The 18,845-nt window shown below is 41.2% G+C and overlaps 1 protein-coding gene across 2 annotated transcripts in view; it reads left to right on the top strand.

The window, feature by feature from the left end:
• MYO5C (myosin VC) overlaps window positions 1-18,845 on the top strand; it is a 129,143-nt gene that overhangs the window by 84,769 nt on the left and 25,529 nt on the right. For both annotated transcript variants that reach the window (XM_005659597.4, XM_021095283.2), the window contains exons 24-32: window positions 2,826-2,889; window positions 5,768-5,948; window positions 7,866-7,959; window positions 8,267-8,330; window positions 8,415-8,495; window positions 9,663-9,843; window positions 13,409-13,502; window positions 13,981-14,044; window positions 15,867-16,035. In XM_005659597.4, coding sequence (XP_005659654.2) covers window positions 2,826-2,889; window positions 5,768-5,948; window positions 7,866-7,959; window positions 8,267-8,330; window positions 8,415-8,495; window positions 9,663-9,843; window positions 13,409-13,502; window positions 13,981-14,044; window positions 15,867-16,035 — 992 coding nt within the window. The remainder of the gene's footprint in view (window positions 1-2,825; window positions 2,890-5,767; window positions 5,949-7,865; window positions 7,960-8,266; window positions 8,331-8,414; window positions 8,496-9,662; window positions 9,844-13,408; window positions 13,503-13,980; window positions 14,045-15,866; window positions 16,036-18,845) is intronic.

An 18,845-nucleotide genomic window follows, 5' to 3' on the forward strand; every position in this document is an offset into this window, starting at 1 on the left:
CCATATCAGCCCTGGTCTGTCAGATGCAGACCCTTGGGAGCAGGAGAATCACTTTGCCTTGGAGTGGGGAGCGGTCACCCTTGACTTAGCTCTGTCCATCTGCACTTGTCCAACTCAAATTCTATTTCAGGCATTTGCTAAATTTGGAAAAGGCAGCAGGAACATGAGCCTGTTGGTTTCCAACCAGATAATTTAGATCACCTCATTGGATTATCTATCTTGTCCAGGATCTGTTCCTTAAGCTCCAATGTGGGCAGCAGGAGCACACTCCTCAGGCCCAACCATGGGTTAGATGGGTCAGGATCTGGTGCAGCACAGAGTACAGGTCAGAGTGCTGGAGAAGCACCTGTCAGAGGAGGAAATATATATCCTGAGTCCAGGCCAGTCAAGCAGGAAGGGCATTCAGGTTATGCTAAGGAAGGGCGTGACTCCTGCACCAGGTACTGCGTGCCCTGTACCCTCTCTCTAAGGGCTGACGATATAAGCGCTGGCATCTGTGTACTTAGCAGTGAAGGGCAGGAGGAGGCCAGAATCTGTGAGTAAACCTTGAATCCGAATTAGGGAAGGGCTCACCCACCTCTACCTTTTTATTTCAATACATTCCTCTTGAATGTATTGTAACTTTTTTCTACCTTAATTGGAATTTCTCACAAAAAATTTTAAATTTCCACAAGTATGTCCTAAACATTATCTATTTGATAGCATTGACATGTTGCCATGGATAATTTTATATCTCCTAAAAAGTGCCTGAAAAGTGTTCCCTCTGTGGCACAGTACGTTAATGATCTGGCTTGTCTTTGCAGAGGCACCAGTTTGATCCCCAGCCTGGTGCAGTGGGTTAAAGATCCTGCATCACTGCAGCTGTGGTATAGGTCACAGCTCTGGCTCAGATTCAGTCCCTGACCCAGGAACCTCCATGGGCTGCAAGTGCAGCCAAAAGAGAAAAAAAAAAGTGCCTGAGAACCTTCATAGCCCATGTTTATAAACTGTATATCCTCTGGGTTCCCTACACATGGCAAGCAGTTTTATGAAAGCACCAACCTCCACTTAGCCTTGTGACATGTGACTAAGGGATGTTAACAAATGCTGTTTCCCCTTCTTCAGATTCCAATTTGGCCAAAGTCTCATTGCTTTGGCAAAGAAATTTCCATTTGGACAGCCTCTTTAGTCCATTTGCAAACGGCCCAAGATGGTAAACACCAGAATTTAAGTCAATTCTGTGAAAGAATTGAAATTTGAAAGTATATCAAATATGGTGGCTTCTAAGTTAAAGTTTAAGCATTTTCCCTGGTGTTTTCTGGCTGACCCTGATGTTCTGAAGCAATCATTTTGATTCAGGGACATTTTGTTTGCATTAGACAAGCTATTAAACTTTTTTTCTTTTTTTTTTCTTTTGGCCATGCCCATGGCATGTGGCAGTTTCCAGGCCAGATCGAACCCCTGCCACAGCAGTGACTGGAGCCACAGCAATGATGATACAGGATCCTTAGCCTGCTGTGCCACAAGGGAACTCATATTAGACAAATTTTGGGGGGCTTTTTTTTTTTTTAAAGCAATTTGGAGGATTGTTATTGTCACGTCATCCTGGACTCCTCTCTGGGGAAGGACTCGTAAATGAGGACGAGTTCAAGGATGAGGTGTCAGCTAAGCTTTAATGGCCTGCATCTGTCATTCTGCTCCTGTACTGAAGGGCACCTGTTGTGTGTGGACACACTGGGCACATGGAGCTGTTCCAACCACAGACTGTCCTGCAGCTCAGTGGTTGTTTCCTGGTGGTCAAGTGCCCACTCCACCTATACTTCTTGTTAGATTCTTGTATTCAAATGCAACAGCAACTTTTTATACTTTCCCTTCCCCAGCTGAAGACAGACACTTCATTTCTCTCTTGGTTGTCATGAATTCGAGGTTCTCCACTAAGGCACTTTTGTTTCCCCTCCCCTCCCCCTCCAGGGGACATTTAGCAGTGCTGGAGACATTTTTAGTGTGGTGTCATAACAAGAGCAGAGGGCTACTGGCTTCCCGTGGGTAGAAGCCAGGGATGCTGTTCAGTATCCTACAATGTACAGGACATCCCCCCTCCACAGCCACCAATCATCTAGCCCGAAGTGCTAGTAGTGCTGAGATTGAGAACCTCTATCATAAATGTATCATTTTCTTCCAAAGGCTTTCTGTTTACTTTTAATAATAATATTTCTTGCCTCAAAGCCATCATCCTTATTTTAATTAAAAAAAATTTATTTAGACCAATGAAACTATAGACTCCAACACAACAAATTTGTAAGAATTATTATTTTGAAAACTCCTTATCTTTTCTAATTTGTAAAAAAATGACAGTTACACTCTCATAAGTTCCATTAATAATAAATAACAAACGATAGTTCTTACATTCTCACTTTCTTTTTGTTGTTGTTGTTTGTTTTGTTTTTATAATGGTGTTATTTTTTTCCATTATAGCTGGTTTACAATGTTCTGTCAATTTCCTCCTGTACAGCAAGGTGACCCAGTCACACATACATGTATACATTCTTTTTTCTCACATTATCATGCTCCATCATAAGTGACTAGACATAGTTCCCAGTGCTACATAGCAGGATCTCATTGCTAATCCATTCCAGAGGCAATAGTTTGCATCCATTAACCTGAAACTCCCAATCCACCCCACTCCCTCCCCCTCCCCCTCGGCAACCACAAGTCTGTTCTCCATGTCCATGATTTTCTTTCCTGTGGAAAGGTTCATTTGACATTCTTGCTTTCTTAAATGTAGTGTGAAACAATCAAGATTAGTGCTTTGTAGACATATTTCAAAGAACATTCTCTTTTCCCAGAAAAACTGGATGACCTCACCAAGCAGCTCTTCGAAGATGTGCAGAAAGAAGAACGACAAAGAATGTATGAAATCTAGTTTGTCTCAAAGCTACTGCTCCCTTCTCTCTCTGCTGTTTTCTCTTTTGCCTCTCAGCTTGCAGGTAGCAGATCACAGACAGGAGAGCAGGGTGTGAATATTTTTAGAAAGTGAGAGACACCTTTGGAGAGCTTAGCCCCCATTGTGTACCTTTCAGACTCTGCACAGATTCTGGAGTCATGGGCACAGTGGACCACTGGGAATTTCTTGCTTTCCCATTATTGCCAAGCAGAAGTTCAGAGACTGCCACTTCTTTCAGCTTCTTTCAAGTCCATGAATGAAGATTATTGCGTCTTAAATACACCTCTCCCTTTCCCCAGCCCACTGTTGTATCTGTAAACTTGAACCTTGTCCTAGACACTAAGGGACATAACCTACCTCACAGAAATTAAGGCAGGTCCCCACGACCTTGTACTGAACCAGCCCCACCTTTCCTGTCTCAATATCAAACCTTTTGTTAAGGGCCGAGGGCTCCAGCCTGCACTCCCCGCTCTTAAGAAGTCAACTCATAGGTTTTTAGATTTCCAGGTTGGGATGCATGGCAAGATGCTGGGGAGAGATGGAACATTCTTGGTGTGTCTCTATCAGGGGCTAGAAGGCACAGGAATGCTTAAAGTGGCAGGGTATACAACTTCCCTGTGAAGTTAGTTAGCAGGAGAGCCTGGGTCTGGGTGAGGAGGGGTAGGATGCCAGGAAGTTAGAGGGAGTGTCACTAAAGAGCTCTAAGTGTTAACCAACAAGTAAAGTGTTTCATGATTTTATATTAGTTTTTTAATGTGTAGTTGATTTAGAATATTATATTAGTTTCAGGTTTACAGCATAGTAATTCAAAAATTTTATATGTTATACTCCATTTATAGTTATTATGAAATGTTAGCTATATTTGCTATGTTTTATAATATATCCTTGTAGCTTATTTGTTTTATACATAGCAGTTTGTACCTCTTAATCCCCTACCCCTGTTTTGTCCCTCCTTCCCACTGGTAACCACTAATTTGTTCTCTATGAGTCTGTTTTTGTTTTGTTCATTCATTTTATTTTTAAGATTCCACATATAAGTGTTAAGACAGCATTTGTCTTTCTCTGACTTACTTCACTGAGCATAATACCCACCATCCCACTTTGATCCATGTTGTTGCTGATGGAAAAACTTCATTCATTTTTATGGCTAAGTAATATTCCATTGCATATATATGCCACATCTTCTTTATCCATTCACCTTTGATGGACACTTGGGTTGCGTCCATGTTTTGACTACTGTAAATAGTGCTGCTCTGAGCACTGGGGTGCATGTATCTTTTTTAATTAGTGTTTTAATTTTCTTCAGATACATAATCCAGCAGTGGAATTTCTGGATCATACCTACGTCAGTTTTTAAATAGAGATAGTTAACTTTTAACCTTGAAAAGTGTGTTTTTCTGTGAACTCTTAACTCTAGGAGAAGGGCTCAGTTGTTGATATTTCATGATATTCTGGGGCCACTTAGGAGTGAGGGCCACTAAGGAGTGATCATTTCCAGCAGGGCCTTGGAGAGCCAGCCTGAGGCCAGGTCACTTTGAGTTCTTTGCAGTCCTCATCAGCACTCGCCCAAGCTCAGGCTGATCCTGGTCATCTGACTGGGGACTACTGGGCCCTATTGCAACCCTTGAGAGGCTCAAAGATCTCGCAAGCAGTGGGCACACTCCTGGTCAGTTTAGGCTACACGCTTAAGATTCTCTTTACATAAGATTTCTGGTTGCAATTGGCTTCTTTAGATGTATTTTTCCTAGTCTCTTAGGAGCACTGTAGCTTCTATAAAAACTTGAGAAGAAAGTTTCAAAGTTTGTTAAAACCTATAAAAAGAAATGAGACAAAAACCTATTGGGAAGATGATGCTCTTGCTTGGTTTTCCCCTTTGTGCTATAAAAGCAAGTCATAAAATAGACTAAGTTGACAGCCCAGCAAGTGGAAAGATGACTTAATTAACTCACAAAGCTCCTAGAATGGCTTCAGTTCTGACTGGGCCCTGTGGGCCCTGCTGGGCTGGTCTAGGTTCTGTATCTCCCTTCGGTTATTTTCTTGGTCAGTTATCTCATATTTAATTAAGCAATCATAAGGAATTAGCTTTCTGTGGCCTTTGGGGCACCGTTTGCTGAAGTTTGTTCTAAATGTTTGACCAGGAGTTCCCTCATGGCTCGGTGGAAATGAATCCGACCAGGGGCATGGTTTCAATCCCTGGCCTCGCTCAGTGGGTTAAGGATCCACTTAACTTGCCATGAGCTGTGGAGTATTGCAGATGCAGCTTACATCTGGCATTGCCATGGCTGTGGCCAGTGGCTACAGCTCTGATTGGACCCCTAGCCTGGGAACCTCCATATGCCACAGTGCAGCCCTGAAAAGACTAAATAAATAAAACTAAACGATTAATGGGCTGGACCCTGTGACATATTAAATGGCTACATTAACTTATTTAGGATTAAGTCAAACCACTCTAGGATCCTTGGCTCTGGACAGGGGACAGGACTTGGCAGGATGTGTGAAGGTCTTTGCTGAGGGAAGTGGTCCCTGTAGGGGACCTCATGGAATCAGGATGGCTTAGGGGATATAGGACCCCAACAACCACAGAGTTTTTTAAGTTCAGTCTCCCTCTCTTGTGTTTGTAGTATGTGATCACACAGAGCCACACTTCTCTGTTTAGGTAAGGTAAAAAAATACCTTAACCTAAGGGGACAGAAATCAGTGTGCTAAAAATAAGACCATTATCCTCCCTACGGGTCTTAACTTAGCTCCTCCTATCTGAGTCTTCTCTTATTTTCAAAATGATATGTTGTTCTAGTTCAAGGTAAAAACTTGAGAAACAATCCAACATTTTCTCTTGCTGCTCAGACTTCTTGAAAAAAGTTTTGAACTGAAAACACGAGACTATGAGGAGCAGATCCAGACCTTGAAAGAAGAAATTAAAGTTCTCAAGGATGAAAAACTGCACCTGCAGCATCAGCTGGAGGAAGAACAGGCCATGTCTGAGGGCCTCAAGGGAGAGGTGGCCCGGCTGAGCAAGCAGGCAAAGGTGGGAGCTGTTCCTGACTTTTCCATGAGCTCTTTGGCTGGCTCCTCTGACTTAAATGAGAGGAAGTGCCCAAGTGCCGGGGAAAGGCCAGAGGACCTGGATCCCTTCAGTTCTTCCAAATGTGGACCTCCTCCCCCACCTCCGGTGCCTTTGACTTAACAATGCTGATTTTCATGTTTTAAAAGTTAGCTTTCTAACTTTTTAAAAATTACATTTACATAAAATCGTTCAAATATGTAGACCTAGAGAATAATTGCAAGTGAAATGATAGATTGATGTGACCCCCCCATTAGATAATCAATCCTGTTGTTATGTATCTGTAAATAACTGTATAAAAATTAAATTACCTTATCAGAATCTTCTATTTTAAAGGGTTATTAGAAAATCCACATAAGCAATGTTCCATACTTGGACAATCAAGGCTTAACTGAATTCCCTCCCTGCCAGAAAACACGCACCTGTGTGTCCCTCTGTTCTTCAGTGCAAACCATTTCAGTGTAAGTTTGGAAAGCTTTTAAGCCTCCAAATGCATGAAACACAAGTTAGTAGGAGAATTAAGATCACACAGCTATCTTGTGTTAGCACCATGGAATAGCCATGCATGGTTTGGAAGGTGTGTCACGGAATCACACCTGGGTCGCTTCTGAATTTCTTAGCAGAACTGTCTGTATTCCCTGGGCCCTGGCCTCTTGTTTAAAAATAGTAGATTGGACTGTGGAATCAGGAAGGACCACGTATGCCTACGAGTGCTGCATTCTTAACTGACGTGTAAAACTGAGGTCAGTCTGTGATGTCATGTCGTCTGGCTACAGTCTGTATCTTGAGAAGTCATGCTGTGGCCCCTGGAGTGAGACACAAAATTAATCCCTCACTTCCTCTCTGGTACCTAAAACTATGGCCTAGACTGTCTAGTGTGGAACATTAAGGACAATGGTCTGACTTTTAAAGAAAATAAACCCATTATCATCATTACACATGTTATAATCAGCCTCTCAAGTAAATACAAGCGTGACTTGAAACATTTACTGAAACATTACAAAGAGCAGGGCTTGAGGATGGACAGTCCTGGGTCCCTGTCAGCTCTTCATGTGACCCTGAACATGCCATTTGCCTTTGTGCAGCTTCAGTTTTCTAACCTAAAAAAGATCATTCAACTCACCTTATAGGCCCATTACAAGGATAAGGTCGTGTGTGTAAAATGATCAGTAAATGTTAGTTTGATCTCCCTTCTTATCCCCTGTGGAAACAAGAGCTGTGACCTTTAAACACTTAGGCTAACTGAGAAAATACGCAGGAGGGGTTGTTGTTCACTTCTGCATAGCTCCCACAGATACATAAGCACAAACCTGGGGTACCTACTGAGCTCACAGGTGAATATAGGCAGAATACAGCCTCTTCCCCACAACCAGAGCTGCCCGAGGTGGACCCCAGTCATGCCACCACCACCAACTCCCAGACCTCCAAGGTGTACCCTGGCCTTGCCACTGGGCCACATAGAAACGCAGCCAGGACCCAAATCCACAGTTACAAAGGTGGTGACTTTGCCCACTTGCTTGCATCCAAGTTTTCATGATACAGTGAAAGAACTTAGGCCCTGTGACTACTTCTCTCAGCTCCCTCACCGCCCCCTCCCCACCTAAAGCTTGTGGTAAGTACTTATTTTTTCCCTTTATAGCATAAGGAAGCTAATTCTACTCAGACAGTCAAGTATATCTGGGGAAATAACAGTATTTTGAGACGTTATTGTTTTGAGGCCAAGTTTTATGGGCAATGATGACTTAACAAGATTTTAACTAAGAAACTGCCATAAAAATAACTGGCACAGAAACAAAATACTATAGTAGTGTTCTCTTTGTCTGATATAAGTCATAATAGCTGTTTTTCTCTTCACTTGGTTCCATGATTGCTGGAATCCAGACAATCTCTGAGTTTGAAAAGGAGATAGAGCTACTTCAGACACAGAAGATAGACGTGGAAAAACATGTGCAGTCCCAGAAACGAGAAATGAGAGGTAACAAAAATATGAGTCATTGAGTCCATGGGGTGCAGGCTGAATTTATCATAGGTGTTAGCGCTAAGGCAACGTGTCCTTTGACTGGTCTGAGGTTGGTTGGTTAGCCGGCTAGTTGAAAATAAGGTAGGTTGAATAGCTGGTTTGTTTCATAGCTGGTAGGTTGGTTGGATAGCTGATAAATTGGTCAGCTGATGGGATAGTTAGCTGGAGAGTCTGTGGAGCTAGGCAAGTGGGCCCAAAAAAGGAAATGAGAAAAAAGTTATGCAAAAATGTAATTTATACCAGCTCTGCCTTTTCCTCTCAGAAAAGATGTCAGAAATCACCAAACAGCTTCTTGAGAGCTATGATGTTGAAGATGTAAGAAGCAGGTAATTTTTTTGTGTGTGTTACCAAGCATTTAGAAAGATGTAACACATGAGCAAGATGATTTTCTTACCCTCCTCATGTTGCAGGCTCTCTGTGGAAGATTTGGAACATTTAAATGAGGATGGAGAACTTTGGTTTGCTTATGAAGGACTAAAGAAAGCAACACGGTAAGAAACTTCTCTCAGCGTTCTTTGTGATTTTTCCAAGATAATGTACTACTGGATAATTAGGTTTATTTTACACAGATTTGATAGACAAAGTAAATTCCTTACATTAGAATGGTCTGATAATTCCTAGAAATATTTCTTCAAGGATTGAGTCATTACTTTAATATGAAGAACAGTCTCGGAGTTCCCGTCGTGGCGCAGTGGTTAACGAATCCGACTAGGAACCATGAGGTTGTGGGTTCGGTCCCTGCCCTTGCTCAGTGGGTTAACGATCCGGCGTTGCCGTGAGCTGTGGTGTAGGTTGCAGATGCGGCTCGGATCCCGCGTTGCTGTGGCTCTGGCGTAGGCCGGTGGCTACAGCTCCGATTGGACCCCTAGCCTGGGAACCTCCATATGCCGCGGCAGCGGCCCAAGAAATAGCAACAACAACAACAACAACAAAAGACAAAAGACAAAAAATAAAATAAAATAAAATAAAAATAAAGAACAGTCTCTTTGTGGGATAAATGGCCAAGTAATAAAACCCATAATCTGTACATCTGAAGAGTGATTATATCAAATAAGTTAGTCAGTGTTGCTATAGTTATATAGCTATGTTTACATTTTAGGTGTTTTCTTTTTAAATTTATAAACTTTTTTGGAACAGTTTTAGGTTCACAGCAAAATCGAGTGGAAAGTACAAAGATCTCTCACATATTCCCTACCCCCAGGCACACACACACAGCCGTGATCAACATCTCTCACCAGAGGGTACATCTGTTAAAACTGATGAACCTACATTGATGTCGTTATCACCTAGGGTCAGTGTTCACACTGGGGTTATATATTCTATGGCTTTTGAAAAATGTGTAATAATGTATATCTTTATCATCGTTGTATCATACAGAACATGTTTTTTAAATATTAAAAATGTAATTTTAATAATATCTAAGATAAAATTTCTTATCATTAACTGCATATTAACACCACATAACACTTCCTAACTCTCTAGAAGGTTGTATATTCCTAATTCCATAGCCTGTAGCCACGCATGTATAAGTAAACTCTGTGCTTAGTGCCTCACTCTAATTGTGGGTTTTTATCACTGCTGTACCAGTACAGGCTCAGAGTCATCAGCACAGCAGGATAAAGACCGTGTGGTTAACTTCTTGATCCTTCCTCTAACAGTGTTTTGGAGAGCCATTTCCAGTCCCAGAAGGACTGCTATGAAAAGGAGATTGAAGCTCTGAACTTCAAAGTGGTGCATCTAAGTCAAGAAATCAACCACCTGCAGAAATTATTTAGAGAGGAGAATGACATCAATGAAAGTATCCGTCATGAAGTTACCAGGCTAACGTCAGAAAACATGGTATAGTCTCAGCCGTGGGCCCTAGTCGTGGCCATTATTCTAGAGATGTTATGCATTAGTTGAGTGCAATTGAGTTGCTCAAGGTGTAACATGAATTACATTTTCCAGGATAGAAGTAACTGGTTCAGAAGATAAAACCATACTATAACTCCAGGCTGGAAAGCATTTTAGGAGTGTTTACCATAGGAAGGGTCCAAATTCTCTGTGTGTGTGTTTTCTTTTTTTAAATTTTTTCTATTATAGTTGATTTACAGTGTTCTGTCAATTTCTACTCTACAGCAAAATGACCCAGTCATATATATATATATATATATATATATATATATATATATATATATATATATATATATATATCTCCTTTTTCTCACACTATCCTTCATCGTGTTCCATCACAAGTGACTAGATATAGTTGCCTGTGCCATACAACAGGATCTCATTAGTTATCCACCCCTTGCATCTATTAACCCCAAACTCCCAGTTCCATCCCACTCCCTCTCCCTCCACCCTTGGCAACTACAAGTCAGTTCTCCAAGTCCGTGGGTTTCTTTTCTGTGGAAAGTTTCAATTGTGCTATATATATTAGATCCCAGATGTAAGTGATATCCTATCATATCATATTTGTCTTTCTCTTTCTGACTTCACTTAGTATGAGAGTTGCTAGTTCCATCCAAAATAATGGCATTATTTTGTTCTTTTTTATGGTTGAGTAGTATTCCATTGTGTTTATGTACCACATCTTAATCCATTCATCTGTCGATGGACATTTAAGTTGTTTCCATGTCTTGGCTATTGGGAATGGTGCTGCAATGAAAATATGGGTGCATGTGTCTTTTTCAAGGAGGGTTTTGTCCAGACATATGTCCAAGAGTGGGATTGCTGGGTCACATGGTAGTTCTATATTTCGTTTTCTGAGATCCCTCCATACTGTTTGCCATAGTGGTTGTATCAATTTACATTCCCACCAACAGTGTAGGAGGGCTCCCTTTTCTCCACACCCTGTCCAGCATTTGTTATTTGTGGACTTGTTAATGATGGCCATTCTGACATGTGTGAGGTGGTACCTCATAGTAGCTTTGATTTGCATTTCTCTAATAATCAGTGATGTTGAGCATTTTTTCATGTCCTCATTGGCCATCTGTTTATCTTCTTAAGAGAAATGTCTATTCAGTTCTTTTGCCAATTTTTCAATTGGGTTGTTGGCTTTTTTTGCTGTTGAGATGTATAAGTTGTTTGTAGTTTTTAGAGATTAAGCTCTTGTCAGTTGCATCATTTGAAACTACTTTCTCCCATTCCATAGGTTGTCTTTCTATTTTTTTTTTTAATGGTTTCCTTTGCTGTGCAAGAGCCTGTCAGTTTAATTAGGTCACATTGGTTTATTTTTGCTTTTATTTCTGTTGCCTTGGGAGACTGACCTAAGAAAACATTTGTAAGGTTGATATCAACATGCTTTGCGTATGTTCTCTCTAGGAGTTTAGTGGTATCTTGTCTTACGTTTAAGTCTTTAAACCATTTTGAGTTTATTTTCATGTATGCTGTGAGGGTGTGTTTCAGTTTCATTGATTTACATGCGGTTGTCCAGTTTTCCTAGCACCACTTGCTGAAAAGACTTGTCTTTTTCCCATTTTGTATTCTTTCCTCCTTTGTCGAAGATTGACCATAGGTGTCTGGGTTTATTTCTGGGTTCTCTATTCTGTTCCATTGGTCTGTATTTCTCTTTTGGTACCAGTACCACACTGTCTTGATGACTGTGGCTTTGTAATATTGTCTGAAGTCTGAGAGAGGTATGCCCCCTGCTTGGTTTGTGTTCCTCAGGATTGCTTTGGCAATTCTGGGTCTCTTATGGTTCCATATATATTTTTGGATAGTTTGTTCAAGTTATGTGAAAAATATCATGGGTAATTTGACAGGGATTGCATTGAATCTGTGGATTGCTTTGGGTATTATGGCCATTTTTAAGGTATTAATTTTTCCAAGCTAGAAGCATGGAATATCTTTCCATTTCTTTGCATCCTCTTTAATTTCCCTGATTAATGCTTTATGGTTCTCAGCATATAAGTCTTTCACCTCCTTGATTGGGTTTATTCCCAGGTATTTAATTTTGGGGGGTGAGATTTTAAAAGGTATTGTATTTTTGTATCCCTTTTCTAATATTTCATTGTTAGTATACAGAAATGTGACTGATTTCTGAATGTTAATCTTATATCCTACTATTTTGCTGAATTTGTTGATCAGTTTGAGTAGTTTTCATGTGGAGTCCTTAGGGTTATCTATATATTGCATCATGTCATCTGCATACAGTGACAATTTTACCTCTTCTCTTCCATTTTAGATGCCTTTTATTTCTTTTGTTTGTCTGATTGCTCTGACTAGGACTTCCAAAACCTATGTTGAATAAAAGTGGTGAGAGCAGGCATCCCTCTCCCTTCTTACTGTTCTGTTGGCTTCCAGGACACCACACACTCACAGGCTTCTCATCCTGCCTCAATGGCTGCTCCTTCTCAACTTCTTTACTGGCATGTCCTCCTGTGCCTAGCCTGGAAACTTTAGGAAATGTCAGGGCTGTGTCAGCACGTGAAGAGATGTTACCCCAGGCATAGCAGACCTGCAGCACAGTTAATGATTGCACATCTTTATTGTCCTTGGGTGAGACTTTAATGAGAAATTTGCAGTGAGATCCAACTGCACCATCAAACAAGTGTGTTTTTTTTTTTTTTAATCTTTTTAGGGCTGCACCTGCAGCATATGGAGGTACCCAGGCTAGGGGTCAAATCGGAGCTGTAGCTGCCAGCCTATGCCATAGCCACAGCAATGTGGAATCTGAGCCACATCTGCGACCTATACCATAGCTCATAGCAACGCCAGATCCTTAACCCACTGAGCAAGGCCAGGGATCGAGCCCATGGCCTCATGGATACTAGTCAGGTTCATTAACCACTGAGCCACGATAGGAACTCCCAAACAAGTATTCTTCATTTGGACTTCAGAGGCATGGGTGTTTTTATAAACTCCATAGCGGACTGAGGATTAGAAATGATGAACATTTGTAGATATATATATAGCTAGACAAAGAGAATTATGTAACATGATGGATCATTCCAGACCTTGGCTAACAGAACAGTGCACAGCCTGGAATTCAAAGGGCACAGGGGGACCCTTTTGAGAAGATGCTCCTGTTTCTAGATGAGATTATGTCTCTAGGCCTGGACCAAAGAGACTGGCTGCCATTTCTACACATCATCCTCCCTCCACTTGGCAGGGTGTTCCTGTATGCGCTCCCAGATAGGATACCTCCTTCTCTCCAGGAGACCTCAGTGATGTGGAGGGTCATAGCTGTGTGAGAGCCACTCACTCTGAGCATGCTGGTATTTGTTGTGACTAGATAGGTCCTGAGATAAAAACAATGACATCCATCCAGTCCAATGCTTTGGCTAGCCCTCTTATACAACTGCATTAAGCACAGGCTCCATGGGGTTAAACAGCTAGTTTGCTTCTGAGTCACTCTGGGATTTTAAAGTTTATACATGAAAGTATTTTATATTCTAATATCTCTACTCCTCCTCTAAAGATGATACCAGACTTTAAACAGCAAATTTCAGAACTGGAGAAACAGAAGCAAGATCTTGAAATCCGCCTGAATGAACAAACTGAAAACATGAAAGGTAATTGGAACCCTTATGAACCTGCTTCTAGAAAATGGTTTTCTGTACCCAGGGAATGATAGAAAAGTCATTGTACCCAGGAGTCTTAAACTCCGATTCTTCCTGTGGCCAAACAGGTATAATAAATGTGAGGAGTCAGCTAGGTGGATGGTACAGTGTGGTGCATGGATATTTCAAGGTGGCAACAACCTCCACGTTCCATTAATTGTTGCCAAATAGGAATTTGGGCCCCAGTATTGCTTGGTATTCCTATTTTTTAAAGAAAAACAAGAAATTCAAATTTTTATGTAAAATATCACAATTTAAAAATAATGGCTTGAAAAGTTTTAAAGTGTTGTTCAGAACAAAAAAAACTAATCTCTAGCTGGATACAGCTTACATCATTCCTGATAACTGAAAATATGAAAATATAACAAAACCCAAATCAGAATGCAGTGATATGGCCCCCAAAGTAGTGACAGTTGTTTCATCATCATAGGAAAACTAGAAGAATTGTCTAATCAATTGAATCGCAATCGAGAAGAGGAAGGAACACAAAGAAAGTAAGTGTTAACATGTATGTATCTCAAGTCTATGCTCATATAATGCTTTTCTTTTCTGAAACTGCCAGATACCAAGATAGTTACTAAGTTAAAAAAGAAAGGTGTTAGCATTCAAATGTGGAGAAATACTTGTGTATACATACATACCCTTCTCTGGGAATATATATGAGAAACAAAACAGACAACACTGGTTGCCTGCAAGGAGAGCAACTGGATGGCTGGTGCACAGGGTGGAGACTTACTTTTCATGTACCCCCTTTATTCTCTTAAGATGCTATGTCATATGCAGGAATTATCAAAAAATAATTGATAATTCTTCAAAAAAACTGGTAAGATTGTATGAGAGAGAACAGTTTTGCTCTCAGCAGACCACCTAGGGTAAGGCTTAAAATCGCTGTTGAAGAAGAATCTTTAGGAATTCCTCTGTGGCTCAGCAGGTTAGGGACCCAGCCTTATCACTGCTGTGGTTTGGGTTTGATCCCTGGCCCAGAAACCTCCACATGCCATGGGCCCAGCCAAAAAAAGAAAAAAAGTCTTCATTGACAATCGCCCCAAATTACATCCTAACCAATAGAGGCCCTGGTGGAGCTTCATAAAGAAAATGTTTGCTGCCAACTTGTTGAGATACTTTTTTAAAAAAATGTTTTTGAAGCTTTCAATTCTTTTGTAATAAAATATAGATTTAGTTATTTATACATAACTCAAATTAGAATTACAATTTTAGAATTTCACATTCATTAATAAGGTATCATTTTGTATCCTAGTGTTTCCCCATATCAAAAAACATCACTCATATCAAATAATATTTTTTTATAAATTAGATTGTGCTTTTGCATGTTAAAAATATTTTGTAAAACTTTATAATTTTCAGGAAAGCCAGTTACCCTGACTTCTTCACTGTGAATTTTATGCACAACCATTTCTAAGTGATCCTAATTACATTAAGTTTGATTCCTATTTATTTATTTATTTTTGTCTTTTTGCCATTTCTTGGGCCGCTCCTGCGGCATATGGAGGTTCTCAGGCTAGGGGTTGAATCGGAGCTGTAGCCGCCGGCCTATGCGAGAGCCACAGCAATGCGGGATCTGAGCCGTGTCTGCAACCTATACCACAGCTCACAGCAACATCAGAGTCTTAACCCACTGAGCAAGGGCAGGGATCGAACCCACAACCTCATGGCTCCTAGTCGGATTCGTTAACCATTGAGCCATGACGGGAACTCCACCCATTTATTATTTAAATCATCAGAGGAATAGAAGTCAAACTTATCAGTATTCCATTCCAATTGAAAAATCCTCGAGGTACTTAATTTTCAAGAACAATAAATGGACATTCCATTTCCCAGAGAACATTTTTTTGTCATGTGACTTCATTGGCAGAATTGGGATAAAGGAGGGCCCAAAACAGTAGGAAAGTGATGGGCATCATTTGGAAACTTTTTGGATGGGTTCCCTTTTTTTGTATGATCCCTGGCTTTTTGAGTATCTGATTCCCAGAGGAGATGATCACTGGGCTTTTGGTCATAAGGGTGTGAATGGGTAGGGATGTCCTGTGAGAGAAGTCAAGGGGTGTAGGCAGGTGGAGACAAGAACATCTCATCAGGCTAAGGAGACTGGAGCAGCCATGGATAGGTTTATGTCCCAGCTAACCCTGGTCTTGTCCCCACACTTCAAGCACTCCCCTATTCAGCTACTATTTGCTTCACACATAAATTGGCTAAAGTATTTTTCCATCTTTGGAAATATCAGCATTTGCTTTAATGATGCTTGACTTCTCCATGATGGTCAAACTGATACTGACATTTCCTCAAACCTTTTCTCAGGACCATAGAAGCCCAAAATGAAATACATACCAAAGAGAGAGAGAAGCTGATGGATAAGATTCAAGAAATGCAGGAGGCCAGCGAGCACTTGAAGAAACAATTTGAGACTGAAAGTGAAGTGAAGAGTAGTTTCCGGCAGGAAGCATCTCGTCTCACTATGGAAAACAGGGTGAGAAGTTTCTCATTTGTTGATAAATGATTGCCTGTGTGTAGGTATCACTGAAAGGAGGGACACACCACCTAAAGCATCCCTGAGCAGCTCCATCCTCTGTCAGAGCAATCTGTTTCCTTATCTCCAAAGATGAGTGGTCTCTGAGGTTAGAGCCACTGCAGAGGAGACTGGTGATTTACATACGCTGAGAGAGGAGAGGGGGCAAAGTCCTGAGCACTGTCCCATGGGTGTTACCTGTCTGCGATGGCGTGCCCTGGCCCAGAGCACATTGAGGATTGCAGGCTGACCCCATTAAAGGCCCATGCTTGCTTCTGGAGTGTGTGTGCTGCCTACAGTTTTCAGAGTCAAAATATTCTTCTATGAAATGATCGTGATAGTAGATGGCTAACTTTTAAACTGTGAAGGTCTTCCTCAAATTCTCAATGCCCTTGTCAGAATAAGATTGGGCAACTTTGTCAGCTCTCAGAAATTCCTTTGGAATGTTTACTGATTTGTGAAGCCCACAAGGAGGACAAGCAACAAAGTAGTAGGTAGGGTGATTTCCTGGGAAGTGGACAGTCTCAGGCCCCTTCCTGACAGCCTCCAAAACTGTGACTAGGGTGTGCTCCTCAGGGTAGTGGCCAGCCTAGACATGCCCACAGGCCCTGCTCCCCATCATCAGTGCCCCTATTTCCTATCTCACAGGAAGAACACGATAGAGTAAATCCTGTAGTTGCAGTGCCAGGATTTAACTTTGAAGAATCATTATATATTAAAAGAGGAATCCAGAGAGTTTAACACTTAACAGGAACTAACAGATTCCCATCGGGGCATCTGGATGATAGCCATCTTTTCTTATGGGGGGTATAACGTTCTGAGAGAATAGATTTCTCACATTACACCAGATAAGCAACAGTACACTGAATGTGTGTGAGAGGCTGCCCCTGCCTTCTGCTGCTATGAACTGCGATGTGTCCCTGGGATCTCATCTGGAGCCTGTGGTGAGGGAGAGGATGGGCGAGTGGTCGTGTGTGTTTCACTTCCTGTCCTGTGGGAGCCTTCAGTCCCAGATAAGTGCATGTAGCTCTGGGTGTTGTCAATCCCTGAGGTGGGTGGGGTATGTGTGAGTTTGTTTCTGATGCTTTGGGAGCAGTGAGGTCCCACTTAGTGTCCCTTCTCAAAACCCCTCTCCCCCATGTGTGTGGTGCTGCTCCCAGGAAGGAAAGGGCCAGGCCTGCTTCTTCTGCAGGGCACTGAGCTTGGGGCCAATCATAGCTACCTGTTCACAGTTCCTGAACCAATTGCCTCAGTGTGTTACAAATGAATAGTGAATATGCCACAAAAGGATATAATTTCTACATCTTAGGTGGTGATTTTATGCACAAATGAGACAGTGTTAGTCTTCTAGAACTACTGCAACGAAATACCCCAAACCAGGTGGTTTAAAACAACAAACACTGTTCTCTCACAGTGTGGAGGCCAGAAGTCCAAATTCAGGGTGTCCGGAGGGCTGCACTCCTCCATGGTCTCTAAAGAATTTTATCTCACTTCTTAGAGCTTCTTAGAGCTCCTGGCATTCCTTGGTTTGTGGCAGCACAATTCCACTCTCTGCCTATTTCTTCATATGTATGTCCTTTTTTGACTGTTATATATCTCATTGGATTTAGGACCCTTTCTGATCCAGTATGATCTCACATTAATCCTTAGTTTTATTGTGACTGCAAAGACCTTATTTACAATTAAGGTCACATTCTGGAGTTCTAAATGGACATGATTTTGAGGGGACACTGTTTAACCCGCTTTGCTATCCTTTGAGTCAAAGAAAATCTCTATTAAAAAAAAAGAAAAAACACTTTAAGTGATTGTTTTACTGTCTATAAAAGAGATTCAAAATTAAAACCAGGCATTTTTCCCCTCTCAAATAATAGAGATCTTATGGTGCTAGTGAGAACACCCTGAGGCCTTTCACATGCGGTTTCCAGGGATAGACACTTGTGGCAACTTTGTCAGGGATGGTTTGGAGGTAAATCATCAGGAACATCTGGAGGTGCATTCCCTTTGACTGAGTAAAGCAACTTCTGTTCTAAGTAAGCCATCAGATATGTGGACAAGTATTTTTTGACCATTTTTCAGAGTGGTCAGCCAAGTGTTATTAGTCACAGAAAAAAAAAAAGATTTCAGCAATAGTGGGTAGATTTAAATTATTATATATCATATGACTTAGCCATTACAATGACAGCTGGGTATATTACCAATGACAGGGGGAAAGTACCTGCAATATAATGAGTACCTGCAATACAATATAATGGGGAATTAGATAGTTTAAAATTTTGCGTGCAGTATGACCCAGTTTTGTAAAATACATATGTGCCGTATTAGAAATAAAATGAAATAAATCAAAATGTAAGCAGTAATTTCCTCTAGGTTCTGGATTCATGGGTGCCTTTTTTAATTATTATTACTGGATGTATCATAAAATAGGCTCAAATAGGAGGGAAGAAACTGTACCCACATCCCCACTTGTAAGGCCAGATAAAGTTCCTAATGTCTTTAACTGTTGCAGAGAGAGATGACCACTGAGTAGAAATAGTGCCACTTCCCTTGGCCCCGAGAGTCCACGAGGGCCCACGGCTTCAGGGACTGACTACATGGTGGGCATTGATGGATTGGAATAGCCTGAATCCTTTCTATGTCAAAGCCCTTAAATTCAGGAAGTACCCAAACACTCTCTGCCCTTTATAAGAAATACTTATAGATAGTTAGGACTCTTCTGGTTATTGAGCCAAATCAGCATGGGCAGGGCCACCCCCTTATCGGAAAAGAGAGAC

The sequence above is a fragment of the Sus scrofa genome, chromosome 1 (genome assembly GCF_054392235.1).
Source record: "Sus scrofa isolate SSC_HxYL_T2T_F1_AM1 chromosome 1, Sscrofa_HxYL_maternal_Yorkshire_Landrace_v2.0, whole genome shotgun sequence".
In the NCBI taxonomy this organism is placed as follows: Eukaryota; Metazoa; Chordata; class Mammalia; order Artiodactyla; family Suidae; genus Sus; species Sus scrofa.